General features: G+C 47.6%; 5 protein-coding genes across 6 annotated transcripts; all 5 read left to right on the forward strand.

Moving 5' to 3' along the window:
- The first annotated feature begins 1,527 nt into the window (after positions 1–1,527).
- On the forward strand, positions 1,528–2,949 carry NCU15833 (hypothetical protein). Its single transcript, XM_011395709.1, has one exon. The coding sequence runs from the start codon at positions 1,868–1,870 to the stop codon at positions 2,696–2,698; it is 831 nt and encodes a 276-aa protein (XP_011394011.1). The 5' UTR covers positions 1,528–1,867; the 3' UTR covers positions 2,699–2,949.
- Positions 2,950–3,889: 940 nt separating this feature from the next.
- Positions 3,890–4,816, forward strand: gh61-11 (glycosylhydrolase family 61-11; the record flags this gene model as incomplete). Its single annotated transcript, XM_953275.1, has 1 exon — positions 3,890–4,816. One exon carries the CDS (start codon positions 3,890–3,892, stop codon positions 4,814–4,816), a length of 927 nt encoding a protein of 308 aa, XP_958368.1.
- A 4,806-nt stretch (positions 4,817–9,622) lies between these two features.
- NCU07519 lies at positions 9,623–12,436 on the forward strand. 2 transcript variants are annotated; one of them, XM_011395630.1, is made up of 2 exons: positions 9,623–9,724; positions 9,805–12,436. In XM_011395630.1, exons 1-2 carry the CDS (start codon positions 9,692–9,694, stop codon positions 12,211–12,213), a joined length of 2,442 nt encoding a protein of 813 aa, XP_011393932.1. In that variant the 5' UTR covers positions 9,623–9,691; the 3' UTR covers positions 12,214–12,436. The 2 variants fall into 2 exon arrangements, with proteins under 2 accessions (XP_011393932.1, XP_011393933.1); XM_011395631.1 differs by having other exon boundaries at positions 9,634–9,724; positions 9,812–12,419.
- Positions 12,437–14,256: 1,820 nt separating this feature from the next.
- NCU07518 (hypothetical protein) lies at positions 14,257–16,571 on the forward strand (the record flags this gene model as incomplete). Its single annotated transcript, XM_953273.3, has 5 exons — positions 14,257–14,317; positions 14,708–14,731; positions 15,699–15,801; positions 15,909–16,083; positions 16,146–16,571. 5 exons carry the CDS (start codon positions 14,257–14,259, stop codon positions 16,569–16,571), a joined length of 789 nt encoding a protein of 262 aa, XP_958366.3.
- A 4,468-nt stretch (positions 16,572–21,039) lies between these two features.
- NCU07517 (hypothetical protein) lies at positions 21,040–22,851 on the forward strand (the record flags this gene model as incomplete). Its single annotated transcript, XM_953272.3, has 1 exon — positions 21,040–22,851. One exon carries the CDS (start codon positions 21,040–21,042, stop codon positions 22,666–22,668), a length of 1,629 nt encoding a protein of 542 aa, XP_958365.2. The 3' UTR covers positions 22,669–22,851.
- Positions 22,852–22,910: the final 59 nt, after the last annotated feature.

Raw genomic sequence — 22,910 nt, forward strand, 5'->3', positions numbered from 1 at the left:
TTGAATGACGAAACCAGGTCCGTGGAATAGCAGACACCGTTCGAACCAATTTCTGGGTCACTTCAACCCCAGTGGTTTGTGGAAAATTGATCGGGTGTCGCAACTCGGAACTGACTGAAATTGCGTGTCCTTCACAAAATCCGGGGTATCTTTTACGCACTGTACATAGGTATTTGACAGCCACACAGGGCCGGGGTCCGTCGTCGTCGCTCGGGTCATTCCTTGTGGCCAGGGGTACATACTGTATCTGAATTGGGTTCAAGAACCAATGTAGTTATTGAGTCCGAGTTTCGTGTTGGCGGGATCCGTCTTTGGATGGCAAATTTCTTTTTTTTCTCTTTTCATTTGGCACAGTATTGTAGAAGAGATGAATTCTTTGTTTCATCCAAGATGGTTGGATGTGTGGTGGCCAACGAGACGGATCGAGCGATCATCCCAAAAAAATTTCGTCGCATTGTAGACACACAACCCAACACACACCTCATCGGCCAGCGAGTGCCTCTGGGTACCTAGAGTACCGAAAGGTTAACCACTTCACGCATCATCTCATCATTATTATCGAGCAAGGAGGCGAAACATTCCCTCCGTCACTCGCCATTCGACCTGCCTGCCCTTCCAACTCGACGACAATTTCAATTGCGGCTGACCCGACGCCGAAACTCTTTTTCTGTCGGCGTTCATTGACGAATGACAATTCATGTGTCCTGAGAAAAGGTTCCGCTCACATAAGCCGTTCGTGACTGGCTGAATGACGGCGACTGGCTCAGCTGGGCGGCTGGGCTGGGCAATGATTTGCGATTTGCGATTCGCGATTCGATCTCTGTTTGTGTGGTTTCGGGACGACGTTTGTTTGGTGCATGTTCAGATTGATTACCTCAGGAACAAGATGATCTCACAGATGATGGAGACGGAGCATGAGTGGGTGTTGAGGAAATGAGGCTGTTAGAGACAATGACCAATAAAATTGGATGGTTGCACTAAATGTTTGGGTAAGGTGTTCTTGGTCATTGTTTCTTTTCTGGTTGCCTCAACAACACTTTTGCCGGCATTGGAATTGCTAGCGCGCTGATATGTAAGTGGCCAAAATTCTAATTATTGTACAAAATATGGCTGGTTTGACCTGATCTGAAGCCCTTAAAACTGTAACATGGTGGTACCGCGCTAACGAGTTTAATGCTGGTAGAGGTGAAAATAAACGCTGACTGGAGTTTTCCAACTGCGTGTTGGCCTAGCATCCTGATATGTTCCGCAACGACAAAACACGACGTTCAATTCATAGGGTGCCATGAAACTGGCAATAGGTGTTCCAGCAGCCGTTACCTTCGCGTGCTGCCAGTTCATTCTCCTACAAAGTCCGGCTCTCATCCGGGTTTTAGCATTCGGGATCGCCGATAGAGTGGGTCCAGATTCGGTTCCCCAGTCTCCACATCGGCCGTGACGAATTTGGTACCTGCGTCTGGCCACACCCGGCTGGCCTCGAAGCCTGAACCATTTATCGACATACTACACCTCTTCCGGCATAGAGAAGCTAATCGCTGTCTGGGCATCCATTGATCCTTTTAATCATGTGTTGTTCTTCTTTGGTTGTTTCGCTGCTTCATAAGCCGATAGATAATATCAGTTTTTAAATCCCACTTACACATATTTTCGTTCACAATGCTCCGTATTCTACCGGGTCATTTACTTTTCAAGCACGGCACCGCCCCAACCAGCCGATCCGGATCTTAACTAACAAAAAGATGCATCCCGCTCGCCGATAAACTGTGGACCCTTACATACCATTCCCCGATCCGGAGTACACTCCTAACGAACTGCTGACCCGGACCCGGATCAGGCCTGAGAATCAGGATCTCTTCAGCTCGGATTAATGACCCCCTTTTCTTTCTCGATACACATACCAATACCACTTGTCAGCGCTTGTCCCAGGTTGGAACGCTTCGTGTTCACATCTGAAGCCAGCCCAACAGTTAGGAGAGCGACGCCATGGGACTTCGCCTTTCTCGGGCCCGCGCTGGTTTTGAGAGCTCTGAGCCCTCTGTCGCAACAACTCAAGGCATTGTCCACCAAGTATGCGCCAATGCTCGATTACATTTTCATGAACGTGCCAAACGACGCGGATTCCGACGACGACAATATAAATCCTGACGACAACATGGAAGCCAACGAAAACCTTAATACGCATCTTGGATACTTCCCAAACCTCGAAATGTTACGCAACTGTCACAGAGCTTTACGGTGGACACATTCTGATGGTCCCGTGAAAGAACAGCTGGTCACACAGATCAAAGGATGTCCACGTCTTGAGTCGCTTGACATCACGCAGATCGATATCAGAGACGCCCAAATCCGGCCACAACTAGAAGGTCTGGCAGCCGTGGCCAGTATGGATGCTCTGCCATTGTTAAAGGGGTTGAGGATAGGCATCCTCAAAAGTCAAAGTCAAGATGAACCAGTACAATGGACAGGGGACGACTCTTGTCCACATCTAAGCGTTCTGTTAGCAACAGACCACCTCGCCACTTATCCGAAAACCGTCATAAAGCTTCTGATTGAGATCGAATTGTTTTGGGAGAAAATGGCAATTCTGCAAACTTTTTCCGCGGTTCATAAAGATATTCATAACACGATTACTGTTCATCCCTATTTAGAAACGATCATGGGGGCTGTGAAGGAAAGGATATCAGTAGCACGCCGATAGAGAAACACCAAAGCATTGGTAGGAGAGAAAAGGGCGGACAAGAAAAGGCGAGAAAGAAAAGGATGGCAAAAAAAAAAAGCATGGGAGTGGGACAGGGTGGAACGGGAAAGAGCAGACTATGAAAAGTGAAGCGGAACAATCAAAAGGAAGGAATCTATCAAAGTAGTTTTTCAGGTCCCAAGTGGCCATGTACCGTTCAGCATCTGTTGCGCTGTGGGAAAACAGCTGTGGATGTTGGAGTGACAAAGAGCACCGTGTGAATGCTAGACATCCTAGTCGGCATTCACCTATGTAAGAAAGCTCGTGTAAAGTCGAAAAGCACCTCTCGCGGCTCAATACAGTGTTGTGTTTCGACTTTGGCGATCTGACATGTTTTCGGGGAAACAATGGTCAACGGTCGCTTGACAGGGATATTCTGTTTCCCCTTACCCTATCAAAACAGACGATCTTCCCTGATTAGGCAATCGGCCGCCGGCTCCGAGAACGATGGATCCGGAAGGCCGTTGTTTTCGTCAGGTAGATGAGCCACCCAAACAGTAAACCCCGATACTCCACTCGTAGACGGAGGACACTCCTGGACCCCTGGCAGTGGGAGCATCATCGAGCCCTGCTTGAACGAGGTAGACACGGGCAGTTTAGCCGGCGCAGCCTATACGCCGAAAAAAGAGTGAGGGGCCTGTTTCGAAGTGTATATAATATGAGAGGAGTATATGAAATGCCGTGTCGGCTTCGTCATCCTCCACTTTTTGATCGCCTCAGATGTTTCCCGTTTGTCAGGCAGACGGCATGGCCATCAAGGGGATTATGGAGAATATGGATGAATTGATCGTCGAGAGGTTTCGGGGTTTTCGCTTGCTGATGCCATCTGGACACTCGTTTGCTTCCGCGCGTCGATGTTTAGGTAAAAGTCAATGCCGATCGACTCGAGTTGAATGTTTCTGCGGCAGTTGTTCGGGCCACGAACCCGACTACCAGGCTCGTGAGCTGTTTGAAGGAGTTGGCAGAAGTAACCGGGTAGGATAGATGGAGGATGATAAATAAGCACATTGTGTACTCCCAACCGCATCTTCCTGTCCCGTTCAAGCGTCATCGTCGCGAGCCAAAAACGAGAGTATCTGAAAAGTGTCGTCAGTCGGATCCCAGTGTCTTCAGCTTCACCTTTCTTTCCCATATTGTCACTCGACAGATATCATGGTTAGAGCCTTGAGACTACTGGCGTCTTGCGCCATGTTCTCCCAAGCGCTTGCACACTCCCACATCTTGTACCTGATCATCAACGGACAGCAGTATCGAGGCTTCAACCCTCATGCTCCTGATGCCATCACCAACAGCATCGGATGGTCGACAAGCGCTGTTGATGATGGCTTCGTAACGCCGTCAAATTACTCGAACCCCGACATTATCTGCCACCGCGACGGCAAGCCGGCAAAAGCCCACGCACCCGTCAAAGCCGGTGACAAGATCCAGATACAATGGAACGGCTGGCCCCAATCCCACAAGGGCCCTGTCTTGTCATACCTAGCCCCCTGCGCCAACACCACAGACGGATGTGCTTCGGTTGACAAGCGCAAGCTGTCATGGACCAAGATCGATGACTCGTCACCAGTTCTGCTCGACGAAAAAGGTGGCCCTCCAGGCAGATGGGCAACCGATGTCCTAATCGCCCAGAACAATACTTGGCTATTGGGTTTGCCGAACGATCTCGAGCCGGGACCGTATGTGCTGCGTCACGAGTTGATCGCACTGCACTACGCCAATCTGAAGAACGGAGCGCAGAACTACCCGCAATGTGTGAACTTGTGGGTGGAGGGGCCTGGACCAAAGGCCATAACGGTCGGCAAGGAGGAAGTGGTGGTGGCAGGGCAGAAAGAAGGGGTGCCGGCTACGGCGCTGTATAAGGCCACGGACCCGGGAGTGGCCATCGATATCTACACGGCGGTGCTTTCGACGTATGTTATCCCGGGGCCAACGCTGGCGCCTGAGGCGAAGCCGGTGCCGGTGACGGAGCAGGGACTGAAGAGCACCATCACAGCAGTAGGGACGCCGGTGATCGTGACGCGGGCAACGTCAACTGTCCCAATGCCCAATGGTGAGACGGCGGCGGCGTTCAAAGGTTGAGGCCCACAGCTTCGAGGCTGTTTTGGAACACTTCAGATGTACATACCTTGACCGATGTTCTCTCAGGCCGCTTGATGTATTCGGTCCTCGATGCTCTTGATTATATCGTCATTTTTGACAACTCGCGCTTCTCCCTAGCCAATGTGACTCTGGCCATGCAATGTGCTCCCATTGTGATCCGGGAACGTTTGGCGCGATGGGTTGGATGGATGGGCAGGAGAGGCAGGTGCCTGGACAGCTGGCAAGACCAAGCTGTCAAGGTTCTTCCGGGCCGCTACAGGTATCTGCATGTACTTGTACTTGTAAGTCAACAATCCAGTTGCAGTTTCTGATTGGTCCTCGTACCTGCAGGTTGGAGGCCAACAACAAACGGCCATCTACCCCATTGTCCTAACTGTCAAGGGTACTCCTTTCATACTGTTCCCACACTCAATCGCCTGTGCAGTCTTAGCAAGAGGTGTGTGTGCGTGCATATACACATACACACCGCACTTTTGTATTGTACAACTTCGTCAAAATTCATTATTTCACAACAATTTCTACATTAATTTGAAGCCATTTCAACGTGCAAAGTAATTATAATACTAATAATCAATCAAATCTATTACGACAATACCTCCTAAAATAATCCTCAATTTAAAACCTATTAGTATAAAGCAATCCTGTATTTGAAGTAGCGCGCTAGTAGTCTACTTCGACAAGAATTAAGACTAGGAAGATCCTAGCTTAATAATTCTATAACGCGCCTTATTCCGCCCTAGAAAGAAGAGCTATAAAGTTAAATAGTCTATTAAAATTATTCCTAAGATTATTCTACCTAAGAAGAAGGCTATTCCTATTAAAACTACCGTTAAAAAGACTACTATTAAGAAGGGGAAGGCTACTACACTAAAACTAATCCTAATCCTAATCCTAAAGTCGCCGTTGTCCCCCCTTAAATTTATAATACCCATTGAAATTTCTAGTAGCAAAGAGAATTCTAATAACAATAATGAGGTTAAATAATAATTTCCCGTCCACCTTACCCCTAAGAAGTAGATTCTTAATACCTTATTTTATTTATTGGGTAATAATAATAACAAAGTAGCCTCCCCGACTAAATTAATTACTTTAGTACTACCGGTCTAGCCCTATATTGCCCGTAAGCCGGTCGCTATAGTACTACCGCCGCTGCGTCCTAAATACCCTAATTCGATACGGGTCTAATTTAATATAATTAGTTTATATATTACTACTAACTATACTAAATTATCCGCTATTAAAAAACGTAATTCATTTAGAAAAGTTAAAGTTAAGTAAGATAATAGCGAGTTCTGTAAATGGCGGTTTAGGACGATATTATTTAATGAGATCCTATATATATAATAAAGTTATATAGAAAATATTATTAGTAATAATATAGCTATAGGGATAAAATAGTTAGTCTCTTTATATAACGTTATATATATTGCCGCTACCTATAATAACCGCCGCGCCTAGATTATTATATATAATAAAACTATTCCTAAGAAGGATTTTTATAATAAGTATAATAATATTAAGTACGAGACCGTTATAAAGTTATACCTCTACTATATTAATTAGTACTATTATTTTACTATATTATTTAAATTTCAATTAACCAACTTACCCGTTAATAAAATCCCTACTACCCTATCCTCCCGTAGTAGTATACCCTCTACTCCTACCCCCTTTCGTAGTTTAGTTAATCCTTTTATTACTTCAATTCTACAAATAGTTAATATACCGTCGTTACGAAGGTTACGGACTCTAGCCGGTACCGAAAAGTTTAAGCGCATTACAATAAATACTATACTAGTAGAAATCGAGAAGAATCTAAAGGAGGACCGGTAGCAAGAGGAGCGTACAGGGGTGAAGCTACGCGGTACCGTATATTAGGAGCTGGTATAGGTATAGGCGTATAGTCTTAGTTATAAGTATAAGAATTATAATAAGGCTATTAAGTACTAGATATACTACGTTATAAATAGGAGTATAACTTATTATAACCTTAATATTAAAAATATAGGTAAGTAGGTATACGTTATATCGCTAGGGAAGGCTATAGTAGCTAACCCGCTATTTAAATTAGTACGAAATATATTAGGTAATAAGGTAGTAGCCGCCTTTAATACTAGCGATAATAATAATAAATATAAAAGAGGAAGTAATAGTTTACTAATTAATATTAATATTATTAATAATATTAATAGTAGTAATAGTAGTATTAATATAGAGACTATAAATAATTTACTATAAACTATACTAAGGAGGGACGATTTTAGAAGTTTATACTAGCTATACCCTCCTCCCCTATACTTACTATACCCGCTATTATACTAGTACTTCCCTTTTTACTTTTAATATCCCTAAATCTAGCTACCTTATACCGCCGGCGGCTTTATTACTAATTCGGTAATTGCTAGCGGCTACAATTATAATATAGTAGGCGCTCTCCTTCTATTAAGCAAAGTAGTAATTATCGATTTGTATACGCTGTTAAAGTATTTTACTACTATATTCTATAAATATCCGACCGACCGCGAGATTTTTGCTACTAGGCGCGCTAACGCTAACCCTCCTCTTATTTCTATAACGATTATAGTATTTACTTAGCTACCGGTACTACTATTAATTATATTATTATCGGTAGCGGGCGAGGAGGACGAGGGCGAGGAGATTAGAAATTCCCTAATAGAGGCTAGAGAGTTATTTATATTATATCCGCCTATACCTTCGACTTTCGGTTTTTATTTATTACTACTACCTTCCGCCCTACTTAGTTGGCTGGTTAAAGAAATTATTACCGAATTCTTTAAAGCGTTCTATAAGCGTTATTATATTGGATTGTTAATTAAAGTAATATTAGTATATAAAGTTCTAGTTGCTTTGAGGAATAAGCTTTAGAATAAGGAGGCGCTGCCTAATATATTTATACTTAAAGAATAGCCGGTAGAGTGGTTTACGAGGCTGGGGTTTAATTATAACTTCTATACGGTATTTAGGGACGGTATTAAAGACTTCCTTAAAATTGAATATACAGTACTAGTAATGCAATTAAACTATAGTAAGTATACCCTCTAACCCCTATTACTATAATTTAATTAATTAGTATATATTTTAAACCTACAATTTAATACTATACTCGAGTACGGCGTTACTAGAGCTCTCGCTTCTATAGCGGGTAATATTACTATTAGCGGTCCTAGCGAATAATAATAATATTACAAATCGATTTATAGCGAAAGAGGGGGGTTTCTAGTATTTTAGTATTATTATATAAATAAATACGATTTCTAATACTTTTAATACTTCTAATATTTTTAGTATTTCTAGTATTTTTAGTATATAATTTAATTTAATATATATAAATCCATCTCTCCCTTCTATATTCTCTACCGCTACTTAAATATAGTACCCGTTTCTCTATATTTAACTAGCTTATTAGTATATAACTCGCTATACTCTTTATTAATATTATTAAATTAATTTATTACTAACTTTATATTCTTAAAATAGCTATAGATCTATTATATTCTATAACCTACATCCTACGCTAGTCGCTTAAGAAATATAGTAAAATTATTATTTAATATCTTATTACCGCCCTTATTATAATATACCCTCTTAAACTACCGCTTAAAGTCGTTAAAGTATACTTCGATAGAATTAAATTTAGGAGAGTATAATAACAAATATTATAATAGAACCCCCTTCTAATTATACGCATATTAGAATTCGGTATAGGGGTACTAACTAGCGTTATTTATTACCAAAATACTATTGCGACTGGGAAATAGATTTATTTTAGGGAGCAAGCATTTCACTATCTAGTCCCAAACCCCGGTTAAATCCGTTATACCTCTAAATACTAGTATATTAAGTAGCCTATTTATTATAATAATTGGAAGGAGGTAATACTATATATTATATACGAACTTACTTAATACTATTATAATAGCGCTACGGGGTGCTTAGCTAATATAACGAACGCCGTCCTTTTAATTTATACCAAACTTATTATAGAATACAAATATCTTTATAATAAATAAAGAGATCTTTAATATCTACTCAACTACTAGTATAGGGGATTATTATAATACTTTTATATAAAATCGCTTCTTCTTCTACTTCTCTTATCGAAGGTACCGCCGTACAATTTCGGTCGAAACGTATACATTATACTTATTAGCTAAAAAGGTATAAATTTCGTCGAAGTATAAATCGGGTTTTAATATAAAGAGGTTTATAATTTCCTTTATAATATTAATTATAATTAATAAAATATAGGGAGTAATATAGTATACGCCGTACTTTAAGCGCCTATATAGGAAGCTTTCTAATATTTTAGGAAGTTCGCAATAGTAAAAATACTTTACTAATATTTAATAGAGTACGTTTATATTTCTACACACTCCTTACATTTATACTAATAGTCTTAGCGACGTTATTAGGATATTCATTATTTACTAGTATTATTATTATTAATACCTTCTAGCGGGTATTGGGGTAACGTACTATATCGACAACGGTTCAAAAGACAACGTAAATATTAAAATAGATAATTGCACGACGTAGAGCATTAAAATATCGACTTTTTACACCAGTTTTGGCCAGATTTCGATATTAAACGATTGAGTTGAATCGTATAAAGCGATGTCAAATGGCCAGATTTGTCAAATGCGGTGTGTGTGTGTGCACGCACACACACCTCTTGCCAAGACTGCACAGGCGATTGAGTGTGGGAATGAAATAGGGTCAGAGTGTTAGTGCAAGCTGCCTGGCGCATTTCCCCGCCATCAACATCGGGACGACATCGCGCTTCGAGTTGGGCGTCGACAACTTCCACTTCACCACCGTCACACAACTTCCTCGATGAAGCACGAGCATGTTACCAATCGATTCAACGTGGGCTCTTCCATCCAACACCTACCTCTCTACGCATGCACTCCGTCTTTTGCGCATAATCACTCACTGACATCGGTCAGGTACCAGCCATGCGTCAGCGCATCTGGAGGCTGGCGGGCGCCTTCCCAATAGCACATCTCAACCAAAGCTCACGCCTTTTTTCCTCTTCCTGCACATCCTTGCTTTTCGCCACTCAACCCGAGAAAAGGCACAGTCTACCACCCAAGTCTGAGAGAAAGAGTCGGGTTAGGCGACGAGAGAATTGCAAGCGGCGATCACTGTCCAAAGAAGCAATAACCGTTGCCCGTGAATATGCGAGACTAAAGGCCCTTGTGCAGGATCTCCATGACCCCCCATCGTACCTTGATTTTCATCAGACCTGGATACATATCCACCAGGCAGCATACTACCATGTGTTGAATTTCAGAAATGCGAGTGGAACTGCCATCGCAACGACACACGGTTCACAATCTAAGTCTGAGGCGGAGAGTAGAGTTGGGCGACGAGAGGATTGCAATGGACGACCACTGTCCGAGGAAGCAATAGTCATTGCCCGTGAGTACTGGGAAATAGATACGTCTTCCCCGGCGCCCCCAGGACATACTCCTTATGATGAGGGACATCTCTACCAGGCAGCCTACAACCATGTGCTGAACCTTACCCGTGCGCCTGGAACTCCCATCGCAAGGACGCACCAACCACCAATTATCGATTCCCCGATATCAAACGCTGATCCCCCAAAGAAGAATCGTACAGCATCATACCGACATTCCCATGATCGGAAGCCTCGCGTTGACCCAAAGTCAGAAAACCATGCGTTCTGGCAGCAATATTACGCTCCCAAGGAGAAGCCACTAAAAAGCAAGCAGAAGCAATCAAGTTCAGGGGTCGAAGAACTTCCACCACTAAACCTAGAGCAGGAACAGATAGTTCAGCTTGCTGAAAGGGGCGACAACATATTTTACACGGGCTCGGCGGGGTCAGGAAAGTCGAGAGTTCTGAAGGCCATTGTTGAGCGCCTTCGAGATATGGGTAAAATTGTTCAGGTGGTGGCTCCCACTGGTAAGGCAGCCTTCAACGTACATGGAATAACCACATGGTCCTACGTTGGCTGGAGCCCAGGCTTGACCAGACAAAGTATCGAGGACCTTGTGTTCAAATCAAAGTACAGCGCTGCCGCCAAAAGTCGAATCCAATACACAGATGTTCTGATAATCGACGAGATTAGCATGGTGGAAAACCATCATTTCGAACGCCTCAATACAGTTCACAAAAGCATCCGCAATGATGACTCGCCGTTCGGAGGCGTCCAGGTCATTGTTGTGGGCGACTTCTGTCAGCTACCACCAGTCTTGCCCTTCGAGCTTTGCTATTATTGCGGATCCAAGATGGACAAGAATGACAGCAGAACCGAGAGAGGCAGGACATATACATGTGTGCCGTGCAATGCAACCTTTACGGACGAGGACAAGTGGGCTTTTCGGAGCAAATCCTGGAAGGAATGCAACTTCAGAACTATGCATCTCACCCAGATTCACCGACAAAGCGACCCCAAGTTCGTTGACATTCTGCAGAAATGTCGAATTGGCGTTCATCTAACGAACCAGGACATCGATTTGCTCGTCAACCATGCGTCTAACACGGGCAATGCCACCAAGCTGTTCCCAACGCGGTCGGAAGCCCGTTCGGTTAATAATCGAGAGTTCTCCAAGTTGAAAGGCAAGCCCCGAGTCTTCAATTGCATTGATGAGTTCCATTGGAACCGCGAACTCCACCCAGAACTAGAATACCTGGGTGAGAACAACCCAGACGGCACACTCAAAGCCCTCCAAGAACAAGTTCTCGAGCCCAAGGTCGAGCTCGAAGTCGGCATGCCTGTCGTCCTCTTCCAAAATCTCGACGTGGCCAAAGGGCTGGTCAATGGTAGCCAGGGAGTTGTAATCGGCTTTGAACGAGTGTCTTTTATAGGATTTAAGACCAACCCTGAAGTCACAAGCGACCCGGAGTTCTCATCAGCCTTAGCGCTCGCATTTATCCGCGGGATCCAGGACGAGGAGTGCCCGGTAGTCGACTTTCCGAACGGAGTAACAAAGCGCATAGATCCCATCATCCGTATCGTCGAATACGGGAGAGAACCGCCGCATACTTTGCTCGCGCGAGTGCAACTACCGCTTGGTCCTGCTTGGGCTATGACGATACATCGATCTCAAGGCTTGACGATGGACGGCGTTGTTGTCGACCTATCTAAGGCCTTCGCTATGGGTCAAACCTATGTGGCCCTTTCCAGAGCCAAATCACTCAAGGGACTGAAGGTGGAAGGAAGTCCAGAAAGGCTCCGGACTGGCATGGGGTTGGATCAGGCTGTCAAGGACTTCATGGATGAGACATTTGGCGATGTATGGACTCGTGCTGGCTCCGTCTCTGGAACGTCCTCCGTGCCGCCACAGATGCAGCAAGCTGTTGGCCGAAAGCGAGCCAGCTCTGGCTGAGAACAAGGCAGACAGCGCATCATGAAAGTCATATTGTATTCTTACCCCCAGCCATTGACACATGGTCTGTAGGGATCAAATTTCGAGATCATCCACGCCACCCATATTGGACCAACGTGCCTCGCGCATCTTCTTGACGCAGGGATTCTGTCACAATGAAGGTACACATACGCCTACACTCCCCATAACACTAAAAGATAAATATCAAGCGTGCTCACTCGAGGTAAACATAATCATATGTGCATATCATATAGCGACGTCACAGATTAAGCCCCATGAAGAATATGGTTCCAAGAGCATCACTTGGCAAGTACAGAAGCCGCTCGCGCCCATTATTTACAACGCGAGTGTACCACTGTGGGACCGCGAAAGTACTTAAGAAACCAAGGGGTACCTCTACTAAGGATTCATATGATGCATAAGATACCTACTAACATGATTCTTACTTCATGCTGTTTCTGACTTATGGATTGGCGGTTACGAAATTCTCTCAGCCATATCAAAGTTTCCAGGTCATCTCCTGGGGCTTCGACAGATGACACTGACACCAGTGGCTGGATATCATCGTACATGCATTATTTCCAACGTTACTGACAACCTCAATATATACGCTTTCTGTCTTTACCGTGGCTGGCCTTCGTTGTGTTGCCAAAGTGCTTGTACAGTCTACACCATCAGCTTTGGGAAAGAAAAAAACCAAAAAAAAACCCGAAAAAAAAAAAACCCCCTTGTGTGCTGCTGGCCTGCGTAGGGTCGGCGTAACATTTCCTGAAATGACTTGCTGCGTCATTCTTTGAGGGGCAAGATCCAGGTATATAATTGTTCGAGGACTCGACTATGCTACCATGAAACTTGCTATATACAACAAGTAGAGGTACTCTTTTTGCCGAAACGGTATTTCTCTCGTCATATCTGACATGATCCTCGAAACCCTCCGTCCAGCCAGACCTCCGCTAATCAAATCCCTGGATGTAGCTATCACCACTGGTCTGGAGGAGCATCTGGATCTCTTCTGAGTATGACTCCTTATTCTCTTTCGACTTCAGGTTGTCAATGAGTTACACTTTGCTTGGACCGGGCTGAAGGATGTGTGACATTGGAAGACGAATGAGAATTGATTCGGTATTCTATGCTGCTAACAGATGATTATCGGTGGTGAGAGAGGAGGCTGTTTGACTCCCAAGATTTTTCGGAGGGTAAACTCGCTGGGATTTATTATTTCCTTCCGGCGTTCTTCTCGCCAAAAACAGAGACTCAACCGGCACTTGGTTAACAACCGTTGCAGCTCAATCCTCATTTTCCACATCTTGTTGGCCCTTCAGCATAATCAATATGTAAAGGAACATCAAGATATCCACTGCACAACTGTGAACATGATGTTCCTTACGCGTACTGATGACTCGTGTCAGTCACCCATCAATATCAGCCATGTTTTCGGAATATCTTCATCACACCGACAACTCGCGCGCATGGGAAGCCATGCATTAGTTAGGCCGGGGAAGCGAGTTGCATGCGAGTCAGGAACTTATCTCTCAGACCGTAGCGAAGGTTTGTGTCAGGTGCAGGACTTCAGATCGACATTAACGTCAGTCAGGCTCGCTATGGGCAAATTATGATCGTCAGTTGTAACTCTTCCAACGCCGAAAAGTACCAACATTGTACTTATTTCCCAAACTCTAGCCATTCCGGTATTTCATGGAAAAGACAAAAAACCTAGCTAAGTTGGCCAGGTAAGCTTGTGGAATTCACCACAATGCTCCAGCTTCAACCCCCCGAAAACTGTATCACGAGTACCGCGCACCCGGCAATGTTTTCATCAACGGGAATCACTCAGCCATGGGACCACTGGGCTCCGTCGCCCATCGTATATTGGGCCTTTGGAGGAGAACTCGTATGATGTCCGCTGGTGCCTTGGGCGCAGGGTCGGTATTGCAAAGGAGGAGGGGTACCTCTAGAAACCTTGGATAAAAAGACAGGGAAGGGAAGTCTGTCGACCGGCTACAAATATGGAAGGCACGCGGCTTGGGATGGACGAGAGTCCATATGGAGGCAGGTGCTGCTTTCTTCTTGAAACTGGAGGGTTCTATGTTGGACCGCAGGCTTGGTAAAGGGGTGGCGGCAACTGGGTGGTCACCTTGATCGAAGAGGTACCTACCTACTAGTAAGTAGTTATTGCGTCTTGACATTTAGTCAACTCACACACTCCCATGAACCTCTGGAAATTGAGTGTCAGATTTGTCTCTGCTTGTAGGGTTCCGGCGACGGTAGGACAAATGCGAGCCAGTTCCAAAGTCCATGGCTGTGCTGATTATACTGAATTACTAATGTGGACATTTCATGTCGGGTAAGGAAGAACCTCGCATGCCTTCCGTTGATATCCACTCGTCCTTTTGGAGTTGAGTTATTCGCAACTTCTGATTGAACATCCCATCGACGACAGATGGAAGGCACCGCCTATCCACCATGGACGCAATGATGACTGACCCTTTCACAGGTTGTTTCTCGAGGGCTTCATCAGGTAAGTGCGCAGTGGCGGCAAGCACTTGGGGAAGGTACGAGCCAGCACCCAGACCATAATTGCCCTCTCGACTCCCCAACCTTCACGGCAGTCTGTCTCTGTTCTTTCCTCCTTCGCAAGCTTCTCCACGGTATACTTACGATGCACAACTTGTCTTGTCGCCTACCAAACATTTCACCTCTCATTCACGGCCTTTTCCTTACGATCCAGCTTCGAGCATTGATATCGTCATCTCTCACAGCCGACCTGGGTGCCAATTCCTGGTCGCAATTGTCATCCAGTGTCAAATGGCCCGTACCAAAAAAAAAGCTTTCCCAGATGGTAGCTTGTTAGCTCTCAACCCTGTGACCGAGATAAGGAATACTGGGCAGTGTCACATGAGGTTAAGAAGAACAATCATATTTCACACAGAAAGGAGGTGTTGAGGTACGAAACAACAAGTTATTCGCGAGTGACTGAGGAGTGTTCCCGTACTAACCGCCCGTTTTCCATCTCCAGATCACAGCTGCGCGGTCCGTGCTTGCCACCCTCACAAAATATTTATGGCATACCGATACATGAAGCCATCATCATCATCACGGACACCAACAGGCGCGCTCGACGTCGTGTCTTCACATCGGACCCTAGAACCACCCGAGAATGCCATGTGGCTGGAGCTGGACAGAGGGGTGTTCCACTCCTTACCTTCGACAGCTGCATCTAGATGTTCACGATCAATCCATGACATGTTCTGGAAAGAGGCACCCTATGAGATCACTTCCAGGTTTCTCCAGGTTTTCCATTTTTGGATAGGCTCATCCTCCGCAAAACCTTTTTTCTGCACCCTGACAAACCCCGGAAAACCCCGGATCGTCAACACTTCACCGTCGCATCGCAGTGTAGTGTACTCGTGAAACCCCTGGACCTGATCGACGCTTCCCTGCAAGGCACTACTACAGTGGCTGATGTTATGTTGGCTTAAATTTAGGCCTGGATCTTCAAGACGTTGTGACTTCCTGCCACGGCCTCGGCGGTCTTGATGTCATCAAGGCTGAGTCTGCCCTCTACGGATGCGATGCCGCCAAGCCCATGTTCGTGGCTTCTGTGACGGCAATGATGGACCTAGCGCCTCTGTCCCTGTTCCTGACGGGAATGACTTCACCACCATCACCACCACCGACACTGTTACCCCGGATAGCTCCACCTCCATCTCTGACTGTGTCGTCATTACCTTCAGCACTGTCGTCCCCTCCAATACTGACAGTGTTCCTGGCCCTGTCCCTCCGGCCCGTATTGTGAGGAGAGCTGGAAGTGCGCATCTGAGTTTGCTGCCGAGCCCCAGTGCGCCGGTTCTATTATTGAGAAGACCGCCCGTGAGCTGGGCTGTGTATCTGATGACCACTACTGCGAGTGCACCAACGCTGAGACAATCCAGCTTACCATTGTCGTGGACGTTCCAGGCGCTCGCGAAGCCAGCATGATCAACGACGTTCCTTTTTCCGTTGAGACCCTTTGCAAGTGTGACTTCGCCAAGCCAGCTCTCACCGAGTGCGGCTCTAGACCCGGCCCTACCGGCGGCAGCAGCGCTGACCCCATCACCACTACCTCTGCTCCCGTCCCTGGCCGCGGCTACGGCGGTGGTTCAAATCCTTCCAGCTCTGGCTCGTCCCACTGCCCTGCCGCTATCTCTGTCCCTGGGGGTCACTGCGGCACCGACAATTGGGTTTGCGCTGAGCAGTTCAAGGCTATTTTCCAGTGCGCCGTCAGCTTCATCCAGGACGCTTCCGTTTCCGTCGGCTGCAAGAAGGGTGAACAAGGAGGAGACTCAAGGTCTTGTCTCAGCCATGTCCTGTCTGGCTAAAGTGTCACCAAGGGCGCCCAGGTAATCTCGACCGTCGAGGCTCTGCGTCTGTTAACGCTCCCGCTCCTACTTCTACCACTTGCGGTGCTGTTGCCCAGCACTAGATGCGTTGGCCTAACGGCTGTCATCTCCGCTGCTCTTCTGAGTTCAGTCAGCGCAGGATAAACATGATGAACTCGTTTCTTTTCTACTGTTTCTTCTTTGGGTATTCTGGAACGAGGAAAGCTGTTCTACACATGATGGCTTGATGAACCTTGATGCTCAATTGAGACAAGTGTTGACGAATGTCTGCTGCCAATGTGCCTGTTTGGTTTTACGAGTGAGTGAGTGATTGCCTGCAGGGGGAAATGGAAGTGAGCTGGTATGACGTACTTGTCTCTGTTGGTTGTTGATCAAACGTTCGCGGTGGTTGCTGCAAGGTGTGGAGTTGGAAAGGAGGTCGGTGTTTCTTTGACGACACTCGTTGGATAGAGCGCGGAGTTAAGCCTCACTTGGCTATGACGACATTTGTTGATTTGCGCTGGAATGACTGCTCGATCTGCTTTCAATTGGTCTTTTTCCGATCCGCGATGGTGAGATTTCCAGTTGGCCTGAGTTGACTATAGCGACGTTGTTGACTTTACTGGGCACAAACGCTAAGATCGGCTTTCTATTAGTCTGCATGCTAACGATGGAAAGATCTCACAAAGCGGCTACCGGTCATGGTGTGTTTGTCGGTGTGCCGTTGTGACGGAGGACCGTACTGCACGGCACAGCACAGCACGCTTGGCCCCGATCGCTGGCCAGTCACAAGCCAGTGAGCGGTGTGACTTTTGGCGGAATGCCCGGACAGGAAGGCCGCAGAAATGGCCATGACCGCCAAGGTGTTTACCTTCGGAGCGCCGTCATCCGCGATAATCTCCCATCAATCGGAGAGCTTCCATCGTCTAAGTGCTGAGCCAACATGCCGCTTCGGGCATCCCGACTTCCTCTTGGCGCCGTACCGCGTCCCTCACGCGCCTTAGCAGCATGACCAACATGAACTCCTCCAAAAGTGAGCCAAGACACGCATACATAATCACATCGCCGAGAGACTGCGATCCCGTTGACGACACGGCCCGCGCAGAGCGCGGAGGCTTGCTGTCAATGGCTGCCAAGTGTTAACAGCGTTTACGGCGGAGTTCAGCGGACTTATTGTTGGCGTCTTTTGGGATCTGTTAGTGTCTGTTAGTGGCATTGCTGGGCCCATTCCTCTCTCCGCCTCCAGCATCCCCGCGGTCAAGGCTGTGTTTTGTCCATCACAGTCCACATGGAGCTGTTTCAGGACGAGGAGATCTGGGGAAGGAAAGACATCGCTGGGACTGATGGAGTTGTTCTCGCTGGCCATCAGGGTCGGTTGTAGCGGTTATGCGGGGCAGGCCCGCCCGCCCACGGGGCTCCATCTCAGACGGTTTTTCCTCCTTCAGCAGCGGTGGGGGTTTGTTTTGATGTTGAAAATTTGGCTGAAAAGAAAAAGGGGGGTTTACATATTTGTTGTGTTCCTGGCTGTTGTTGCGGGCTTGAAGGTCCGTCCAATCCTTGTGATTCACTGAACACCGTGCCTCCTTCAATTTCTTCTTGTCCTTCTTATCTTTTCTTCCTTTCCCCTTCATTTCACTCACGTCTTTGTTCGAGGTGGCCGTGATGGGGACTGGCAACATCGAGCCCATTCAATCAACAAACCCAATGGCAATGAAAATTTCCGACACATGGGCTTAACGTGGGCAATATCCAACCATGCCGTCGCAATCTCTGTTATCTTTGACCCCTGGAAACGGGTTCCTGTCACACTGCCTGTCAAATACTCTGGGCGCGGGTAGGACATGCTTTCCGTCTGGAAAAGGAGATGATCATCATTGCATTGCCGCACTTTTAGGCGTTTCTAGCCGTTTTTAGAACCTCTTGGGCAACTTCTTGGGCAACCTCTTGGGCAACAACCTCTTGGACCAAGTCGGAGATATCAGTGGGCGTCTTGGCCTTCGGTTCAGGGTGTGGTGGCTGCCCTTGGCTTTTTTTTCACCTTTTTAAACTGCTTGGCTCTGCTTGGCAAGGTACTGGGCGACGACGACTCACCTTCACGTCATCCATGCTTTTACTGCAACATTGTGACAGTATCAACCCCTGAAAGAAGAGCACCCCCCCCCCCCCCCCTCAAAGTGCAAGTAACCCCCAAAGTGCACAAGGATTGGGCGGCCGGAATTGTTCTCCCATATAAAACCTGCAAACTGCAAAGTACATACTCTTTGATGAGGATTTGCATCTACAGGGTTTTGATCTTGGAATGAGAAGAACATCTGACCCGGTTACTGGGGCTCTGAAGGCCCCCATTTTTTGATGTAGTTGGGTGCTCTGGTGTGGCTAGAAGTTGTCTTAGACTATGGTCTGTGCACCAGATGCCCCGAGTGCAAAACACCGACAAGGTGCAAAGAAATCTGGGGGCCCCAACTGTTAGAACTTTCAGGGGTTGATACTCGACTGGAGTGTATCTTTCTTCTTCGACCCCCCCCTTCTTCCTCCTTCCCCCCTTTTCTTTTTTGCTTCGCTGAGCCTCAACTGACTGTAACAATATGTGTAGCATCTCAAAAAGCCAAGACCGGCCAAGAAAGTGAGAAACATGGCCAAGGACGGCATTTTCTAGTAAACGGCTCCCGTGAAGTCGAGATGAAGCCGGGAGTCTGTTTTAAGACCCGTCCAGGCCGTCATGGACATGGGCGGCCCACACGATAAAAGGTCCGACTTTGAGAGATTGCTATTCGTCGGAGCCATCAAGGTTCGGGACGTCTAGGTTGGGCATGTTGTTGTTCAAGTTGTTGTCGAGAGTTGGTGGTATTTTGAATATCATCATCATCATCATCATCATTTTCATCATCATCATCATCATCATCCATTTTGGTACTTCAGACGGTTTCTCACAAAAAAAAAAAGCCATGGATGACGGAGTTATGATCTGCGATAAACTGTGTTCCTCGTGTTTTTTTTTGTTCATTTTTTTTTTTCTCCGCTTCATCTACATGCTAAAATTTCCGCTCGACGAATCGACTACGACGGACACAACACCACGCGCCATTCTCCTATCTTTTTGGGAGACAGCAAATCTCCTCTTGGCATCCTCGAGAATAGACACAGATACCGCAGATCACAAGAGTGGACCATCGGACCCCGGGAGTCGAACCCCCTTGCCGCCCCCACCACTGCCCCCTAAGCGCGATCTTCAAAGCCAGAGACAGGGTGCTGCGTAGCAGTAGACAAGGCACGGGTGTTGTATTCCCTGCACACAACTGCCGCTTCTTGTCTGGCCACTCGCAGAACACCATCTAAGAGATAATGGATATCCTTCTTGGCATATGTCCCTGTTTACGAATCCATCCCTCCGCGGCGGTGCAGGATTTCCGAGATGAATTCACCAGACCAGACATCAGTTTCGGAACGAGTCAGGTCAGGTCGAGGAGGGAAAGGAAAAGAAAAGGAAGAAATGGAAAAAAAGCCACAGAAGGGCACCGTCTCAAGACGACGATATACTTTTCTCTTATAAGATCCCAGCCAACTCAAAACTGTAGCTGGGATCAGATATCAAGACCCCCGACACTCTAGGTATACCCAAGCAAGATTAACAAAAGCGGTCTGAGCCCGGAATAGATGGCCAGACTAACCACCATTTCGTGTATTTTCACTAGCAGGCAACAGTCCAACAGTGTGGATCGCTCGAGAAAAGGCCCAACTTCCCCCGACTTGTCTCGCCTCCTGGTTCGTCATTCCCTGCTACCATTCTGAAGCATCCCTATCATACACTGCATCTGCCAAGGTCCGCCCAGACATCTGGCGAACATCATGAGCATCGACAGCCTCGCGATGGACCCCTTGGCAAATATAGATCGACCAACCCAGCTTGAAACGTTTGGGCGACAGTTGACGCTTGCGAATCCTGGAGAGATTCGGGGGATGCGCCTCAGGGACTACAGGGGCCCACCCGGTGTGTGTTGCGTACGTGCGTGCTGTGCAGTCCGTCTGATGTGATGAGAAGGGGGTCTGGCGTCCAAGGTTGGAGAAGGAATCATGGAGATCATGGAGTCCCTGGAGAACCTTAAAAGTAGACTGTCTCGACGCTCGGTTCTCTGACAATCCCCCCCCATCCTCATCAGCTTCATTCGCTTCGACCAGCAGTTTTGTCTCCATCTTGATATATCAAGCCCATGATTCGACAGTAACCGACAGTAGCCAAAAGACTTCCCTTACCCTCACTTGGACGCTCGGTCTGATCTGAAGTTTTTGGGTTGTCCATTTCGCTTGAACCACCGACTCCTTCATATCATTCGCGAATCCACGATACACCCCACGATCTCGAATCTAGAATCACACCTTTCCCACACAGTTTACACATTGCCGTGTCTTCCGTGGAGCAACACAAACAAGCAGACAGATAGACGACATCATGATGGGACAGTCCACCAACATGGGCAGCCAGCCTCCCATGCCGCCTCCTGTGCAGACGGGAACGCACGTCATCATCCATGACACCACATACAACCAGAACCAACAGTCGCCAACACAACATCAACAACAAAACAGGCTCAACCCAGTCGACACCTCCTTTCTCGGCTCCCACTCCCGGCAGTCCTCCTCCGCAACCGTAACCGGTGACGATTCTGACCCATCCCGCGCCTTCGGCACCTACGCCGGGACACCAAAGGGTGAGTATGAGAAGAAGGGCCGCTCAACCGATTACCTCTCCGGCCCCACCGGCGACAACTCCCTCAACACCTCGGCCGCCTCCTCCCGGTTAGCCCTCAACTCCAACAACGAGAAGTCCAACCACGATGGCCACATGTCCGGCGGCGCCGGCCACCACCACCGCCGCTCCGCCTCCCCCTCTTCCTCCTCCTCCGATTCCGACTCCGACCTGGAAGGTGCCGGCGGCCACATGCAGAAAGGCCATCACAACATAGACCCCTACGATCCTTCCCGCCCAAAGCTACCACTCAAAGCGCGGCTAAAACACTTCACCTGGGCCTGGTACACCCTCTGCATGTCCACCGGCGGTCTCTCCCTCTTGATCGCCGCGCAACCACACACCTTCCCCGGCCTGCGCCAGATCGGCATGACCGTATACATCATCAACATCATCATCTTCGTCCTCCTGACCTCCCTCCAAATCACCCGCTTCATGCTCCACGCCGGCTCCTTCAAAGCCAGCCTCACGCACCCGCGCGAAGGCTTCTTCTTCCCCACCTTCTTCCTCAGCATCGCCACTCTAATCACCTCGACCCAAAAGTACGGCACCCCTCCCGACAGCGAACCCAGCCAGGACCTCGTCTGGGTTTTGCACATTGCCTTCTGGATCTACCTCATCCTCGCCACCGCCGTCGCCATCGGGCAATACTCCTTCCTCTTCAGCCAAAAACGCTCCTTCTCCCTAGCCACCATGATGCCCACCTGGATCCTGCCCATCTTCCCCATCATGCTCTCGGGCACCATCGCGGCCGTCATCTCCCCCTTCCAGCCCCCGCACCGCGCCATCGTCGTCATCTGCGCCGGCCTCACCTGCCAGGGCCTCGGCGCCGCCGTGGCGTTCATGATGTACGCACACATGGTCGGCCGTCTCATGTCCGTCGGTCTTCCCGACCGCGAACACCGTCCCGGCCTGTTCATGTGCGTTGGCCCGCCGTCCTTCACTGCTTTGGCATTCATCGGCATGGCGCAGGGCTTGCCGCGGGACTTTGATCACGACATGGACGGGTTCATCGACGCAGGCATGATTCGCACCATGGCTGTCATTGGCGCCGTGTTTCTCTGGGCGTTAGCGTTCTGGTGGTTCTTTATTGGTGTGTTGGCTGTGTTGGCGAGCAGACCCAAGTATTTCCATTTGGGATGGTGGGCCAGTGTTTTCCCCAACACGGGATTCACGTTGGCGACGATTAGTATTGGAAATGCCTTTCAAAGCGATGCGGTGCTGTGGGTGGGCACGGGCATGAGTTTGTGTTTGTTGGGGACGTATTTGTTTGTGTTGGGCAACCATGTGCGGGCGGTGGTGGTGCAGGATATTTGTTATCCGGGGAGGGATGAGGATGTGGAGGATCATTAGATCGTTCGTCTGTTTGTTTGTTTTTGTTTTGGTTTGGTTTCTTGAATATTTGGCAAGCGATTGATATGCTTCGTTCTGTGATTTAGATTTCGTGGGAGTTAAAAGGTGGCCGGGCGGCAAGCGATGATTGGCGATCAAACTTCTTTATTTTCCATTTCATTTCATCTCTGATTCTTACCATAGACTTCGAGCTGGACTTGCCGTTCTTCATTGTGTTCTTTTTTTGTATGGGCATGGCATGG

This window comes from Neurospora crassa, linkage group III, assembly GCF_000182925.2.
Source record: "Neurospora crassa OR74A linkage group III, whole genome shotgun sequence".
NCBI lineage: Eukaryota > Fungi > Ascomycota > Sordariomycetes > Sordariales > Sordariaceae > Neurospora > Neurospora crassa.